This window comes from Pteropus alecto, unplaced genomic scaffold (genome assembly GCF_000325575.1).
Source record: "Pteropus alecto unplaced genomic scaffold, ASM32557v1 scaffold60, whole genome shotgun sequence".
Classification (NCBI taxonomy): Eukaryota; Metazoa; Chordata; class Mammalia; order Chiroptera; family Pteropodidae; genus Pteropus; species Pteropus alecto.
In genome coordinates this window covers 1239173-1245301 of record NW_006430726.1, presented here as the reverse complement: position 1 = coordinate 1245301, position 6129 = coordinate 1239173, and the positions used below count along the sequence as shown (strand labels likewise).

At 48.9% G+C, this 6129-nt stretch overlaps 1 protein-coding gene across 1 annotated transcript in view; it reads right to left on the bottom strand.

Moving 5' to 3' along the window:
- Positions 1-6129, bottom strand: part of AGBL1 (ATP/GTP binding protein like 1) — a 505804-nt gene that overhangs the window by 316174 nt on the left and 183501 nt on the right. Inside the window, exon 19 of the mRNA XM_015593333.1 lies at positions 3803-3898. Coding sequence (XP_015448819.1) covers positions 3803-3898 — 96 coding nt within the window. The remainder of the gene's footprint in view (positions 1-3802; positions 3899-6129) is intronic.

Genomic DNA, 6129 nt, shown 5'->3' with positions numbered 1-6129 from the left:
TATGAAGGAGTCCTCCTCACCTTTGACCCTGTCCTTCCCTCTGTAGCATTTCTATCCCTCTGTGGTCCCTGACCCTGGATCTCTCTGGGAAACCGAGAAACAGAATCAGGAAAGAGAATGCTGAGCCTGCTGGGCTTGGCCACGGGGAATAGCTCTGCCTGGCCCCCCACGGCAACCGAGACATCAGAACACAACCAGAGGAACCCTGCTCGGCGCTTTCCCAGGGTGCTTAACAGATTCAAAGCACAGCGGCCTTTGATCAGGATGCTAATCATGTGAGCTTCGGTGGTTAGGGCTCACCAGCCCCTTCCTAAGTTGGGGGTGGGGGGTGGGGAACAGGAGTGGAGAGGTTAAGTGACTTTTCGAAAGCCACGTGGCTGGAAAGAGGCTAATTCTGGCTGAAGCCCTGGGGGTCTTCTGGTCGCCTGGTGAGAATTCCTTGAAGACCCCCCACGTGGAAAACAAGAGAGGCAGAGAGAACAAGGAAAAGTACAAATTGTTTCCTCTGAGAATTAGAACTCCAAACGCAGAACAGGCTTGCCCTCCACCCTCGCGAAAGCAGAGCCCTGCTGAGAGCAAACGGCACGAGGAAAAGCACCCCCGGTGTTGGCAGAGGTCAGGGCTGGGCCTCCTCTTTTCCGGGCACGGACTCCCGTGTCGTGTGGGGAACACGTTCATGTCACGCCCGAGGGTTTGCTTTACAAAGACTTCTCGGCGTCTGTGCAAAGGAAGCGTGAGGAGTGTGGACTCCGAGAGAGAGAGAGAGAGAGAGAGACAGAGAGAGACAGAGAGAGACAGAGAGAGAGGTGTGGGAAGGGGACGCTGAGAAGGAGCAGAGGCTGGGGTACCTCTCGTCCTGCCCGCACCCCATTTCCGCCTCCCATAGGGGAAGAGACGGGAAGCACTGGAGTGCAGCAGACAGATGTCGGAAGTTGCCGGGCCAGCGAGGGAGCAAAGCATTTAACAAAACAAGCGCCTTTCCCCAAGAGCCTCAGCCCCATCTTGATCAATGGTTCTGCAACACTGAATCATTTTTAATTTAATGCTTCTGGGAAGTGTGTGTGTGTGGTGGGGGGGAGGGGGACCATCACAGTTGGCAAGAGCTGGGTATTAGCATTTGGCAGCATTTATTATTGCTGTTTATGATGGCATAAATTAGGTTGATGCTGATATAATTAATAACCCTAAATTTAGGAATAATAAATAGTCACATTTATTCGAAACTGCCTGTCTGAGGAAGGCAAATGGAGTGCTTGTGTTCCTGTCCCCCCTCCGCATGCAGGCTGTGGTCAGCAAGGGCCCCCCAGAACCCTCGCTCCAGCACGATGCATCACTTAACACTATGCAAATGACTTAGCAGCAGGACCTTCGCGTTCCCAGAGCAAGCGATTTTCGTCTGGATCAGTAAGACTGAGTGTGCTGCATTTCCCTCGAACCAGGGCCCTCAAACGTTCTCTCAGCCCAGACCGGGCCCGTGGTGTACAGCGGTCCCCCCTTATCCACAGGGACACGTTCTGAGACCCCCAGTGGATGCCTGAAACCACGGACAGGACCCATCCCTGTATAGAACCTGCTCTTCCCTGTACATACACACCTATGATAAGGTTTAATTTATAAAGCAGGCGCAGCAAGAGGTTAACGATAATAACTAATAACAACATAGATCAATTATAACAATGTATTGTAACAAAAGTGAAGTGAGTGTGCCCTCCCGTCCTCTCAGAATGTCTTGCTGTCCTGTTGTCAGCCTTCTCGTGGTGCTGTGAATGGCAGAGGCACTGTGACGCAGGACCCCCTGACGATATGTAATAAGCACTTGACGGCCTCTCTTTGGCGTGTCTGACTATTCGCTTCCACTTGGGGGCCCCAATTAAGTGAAATGAGAGTCACGTGGACACAAGCGTTGATACCTGACAGACGATCTGATAACCGAGCCGGCTATGGCGTGGCTAACAGGGAGTTTCTACAGCGTGGAGACACAGGGATGATCGACGTGCCAGGCCTCACGGAATTTCGTCACAGGAGAACCCCAGACAAGGGGGGACAACGGTGTGCACAGAGGTTTGGACAGGGGCACCAGAGGCCACACGTCCTTCGTGGATTTCAATACAGCCTTCCACATCTTGGGAGGAAAACTGAGGATGCCTGGCAAAATCCCTACAGACCAGGATTGGAGAATTCCCGACCGACATGTGCAAGGAAAGAATTCAAGGCAGAAAACAGTTACTTCTGCATCTTTGGGGGCGGGGGGGGGGGAAAACAAAATGGGTATCTGTCTTTCATTTTATGAAGTTTAAAAAAACCCCGTAAGATCAAAAGATTCCTATCAATGTTCCCTTGTGAAGTCTTGGAAAATGGAGTGAGCAGTCCATTTTTTTTTTTTTTTTTCCGGTGAGGGCAGGAGAAAGTTACAGTCCCTCAGACCAAATTATCCCTTCTAAAGCAGAATAACAGATTTCCTCATTGCAGTAAAGCCAACAGATCGAAGACCCTTTGCTCACGCCCCACCCCTCAGACTCCCTCGATACAGACACACGCAGACAGGGCAGACGCAGACCCAACTGACATTTCTATCCAAACAGCCAACCTCGGCTCCATGCTCAAATTTTTAAAACAAATTTCCCTAAAAACAAATCGAGGAAAAAATATCCCTCGGCTGATAAGTCTGGTCTGTTCCAAACAGTACAAAATAGCAAAAACAATTTATGTTTTAAAAGAATATGATTGCAAGTTTAAATTCCCACGTCAGCTCCCAGGAAGAGCCGCTGAGTTCAATACTGAAGGGACACGTGGCTGGTACAGGCTAAGCTCTAATTGCGAAGAAATATCATCTCTGGCTAGCAGACATTCCGCAGGGACATTCCCCAGGGGGAATGTGGATTCCCCTGGCCTTGCCGAAAGGAGAATTTGGAGCTAAAACTCTGGAATAAGAGCTCAAAAGAGTACGATTCTCGTATCATGTCATGTCATGTCATCGCGACCATGACAATACAGATGTAATCGCTCAGCCTCCCAGAGGCCACGCGGCATGTGAGACTTTCTCCTGATGGGCTTTTCAGTTTGTGATTATCTAAGCCTTCTGAGAGGGGAGCACAGCGCCTTGCTGAGTGCGTGAGGGAGGGAGGGAGGGACAGAGAGACAGAGACAGAGAGAGAGATCACAGGAGGCTAATCACCTGACAGCTAGTCTCCCTCTGCTTTCACTGGTCTCCCCTGCTTCTTCCTGTCTCACCTGAGCACCCCCTACCAAGGATCCCTGGTCCACTGCCCTCGCTTTGCGGGGCACTGTGCAGAACTCACGCCCCGAGACATTCAGAAAATCTGTGCTTCGAAGCCAAACATGGACAGAGACTGAAGAGAGAATCACTTCTCCACGTGACCCAGCAGAAGCCCTAAGGGCATAAATCCTCCAGCTTGGAAATTCCTGAAGGCCCCATACTCATTAAGCCCTGGCCTGTTGGAGACTGCCCGAACATTCAAACCAGGCTCTCTGATATGTCCCTGGTCATTCTGTAAAGACAGCGCATGAAAACTAACAGGAGAAGGAAGTGGAGGAGGCTAAGGAAGGATGATGCCCACAGGGTCAACAAAAATCGCACCTTACATGGACAGAATATGAATATTCTCCTCCAGTCTAATCTGTAGCAAAACACTAGGAGTGGTATGCCGACACGTGAGTACTAATATTTAACCGAACATGCATCCGACAGGTCATCTCTCACAGAGGTGGCTCGAAGCCGTTGAAAGCCCTTGCTCTGGTCTGGACTGACCTACCTGGAGAGAAAATGTCAGACCTAACAGACCTGTATTTGGCGTTCAACAGCTTCGCGAGTTCCATGCTCCAAATGTTCACGAGGGGCCTCACGAGGACGGCTGTTCGGATGCTCTGACACAGCCGACTAGAAAGACCGCCAGCCAGAACCCCGAGTGGGGCCTCACGAGGACGGCTGTTCGGATGCTCTGACACAGCCGACTAGAAAGACCGCCAGCCAGGCAAACCCGAGTTTAATGCCTGACTCCAGCACACCGGCTACGGGGCCGGCCTTGCCTCTGCCACCCAATCTTTTCCCTCAGTTTTATTTTTTTTTTCCATCTGCAAAATGGGAGTAATTACTTTTTTCATAGCTATCAAATATTAAAATTATATTTCTATCCTATCAGATTAACAACAACAACAACAAAAATTAGAGGATTGATCATTTGCAGCATGAGCTAGTATTGGCCAGGCATTTTCACGCCACAGGGGTAGGAAGGCGCGTCCACATATTTTCTAAATAATCTGGAAATAGCAGGTACCAGATATAAAATACACATAACGTTTGACTCAACAGATTATTTGTGAAAAATTTACCTTAAGGAAATGACCGGAGAAATTCACTAAGACGGTAGCGAGAATATTCGCCTGTCTATTGTTTATAGTGGAGAATTGTTTAAATTACATATGGCCCATCGATAACATGGCATTGCTGTTTTAAAAACTGATAATGTCATTTGTATTCTTTGCCATAGGAAGATGTTGTAAGTTTATAAACGACACTACACAATACATTACCTTGCAAAAGTTAAAATAGATATATATATAGAGAGAGAAATACATTTAAAGAAGTAGCCGAGATACATGAAGCTTTCGATTTGCAAACATAAGGCTCATGGATCTTCTTCGACTTGCTCTGGTATTTCTCTCCAGGCAGCCTGATTCGGAAAAGGCCTCCACGTTACAAAATTCTGGAGGCGCTCTGCAATTACCACAGATTATAATGTGAGTGAAGCCCTGGGAAATGCAAAGCGGTAGCCCTGAACGTGAGTGCTTTTTACTTCCTTCTTTAAGCTTTTTTTTACACTGGAATTTTCTGCAACAACGATGTTGTCCTTTTTCACCCTTGGAAACAAGAAGAGCATTTTATTTTCTGAAAGTAAAGAAGTCGCATATACAGAGTCATAAGCCTAATGCTAGTGTGTGTCGGACGCTCAATAAATGGATGCTTTGTGTTTGGTTCTCACGAGTTAGTTGCCTCTGAGCTCTGAAAATTACAACGCTCGGGCTCCCTGACCAGTTGGCTTCTTGGTGGGCTCTGCCAACAAGAGGCACTGGAGGGAGACAGGAAGGCAGGGGGAGGAAGAGGAAGGACCCCTCTCTGCTTTCCAGAGACGAGAGCAGCGGCAGGCAGTTGTCTCAACCCTGTGTCCTCAGACGCATGGCACCAGCTCTGCCACATCCTCTCACACGTGCCAGCAGCAGGAGGGGTGCATCCCCCTGCTTTGTGGGTACTGGCCACTCTCTGCGCTCCTTCACCCTCTCGGCTGTGCCCTCTGGTCCACCGAAGCCCCTGCCATGTCAGTCTCCCTCCTCAGAGTTCCAAACACCCCCCATGGAGCCGTCAGCCTCAGGTCCTGGGACCCCTGCCTCTTCCCTCTGCTCCCCCGCCCTTGTAGGTGGCACCCTGCTCTGTAGTTATTAATCTCCTGGTTTCTTTCACATCTGCTTTTTGAACTGTCAGATTCCTACCACCTGTACGGACCAAATCTCCTCTCTTGAAACACCTGTTATCTTGACTGCATCGTGCATCATTTTGATAACTAGAACCCCATACAGCTATTTTAATATTTTTAAGTGTCCCGATCTCACTGAGCACGACTCTTAAATCATATTAGCTGTTGCACTTGTTATTCGCTGACCCCCTTAGGGATTTCTTTAAGTGAGACTCACACTTTTCCCTTTCATCCATGTTGGGCACAGACATATCCTTTAAATCTCAACAGCACAGCCGAGACTTAAAGACAGAGGGCTTCTTGACACTCTCCTAAAGAGGAAATGATATAATGGGCGATAACTACTCAAAGAAAATTTAAAACTGATTATTGGTATAGCTATTCTCGTTCTCAAGTGGCCACTTAAGGGGCTGCCTCTTCTGGCCTCTGACACGTGGCCGAAGCCACATTTCCTCCGTGCCCTAGAGGGACTTTCTTGTTAGATGGGAGTTTCTCCGATTTTCAATCACCTTTTCTAATTCCAGATCTGCTTCTTTCCCGGATGACTCACGATGGGAATAACTGATCCCTCCCGTGACTGCACTGTCTCTTACTCACGGGGAAGTCTTTGTGGACATGACCTACAGGCAAGCTCACCACC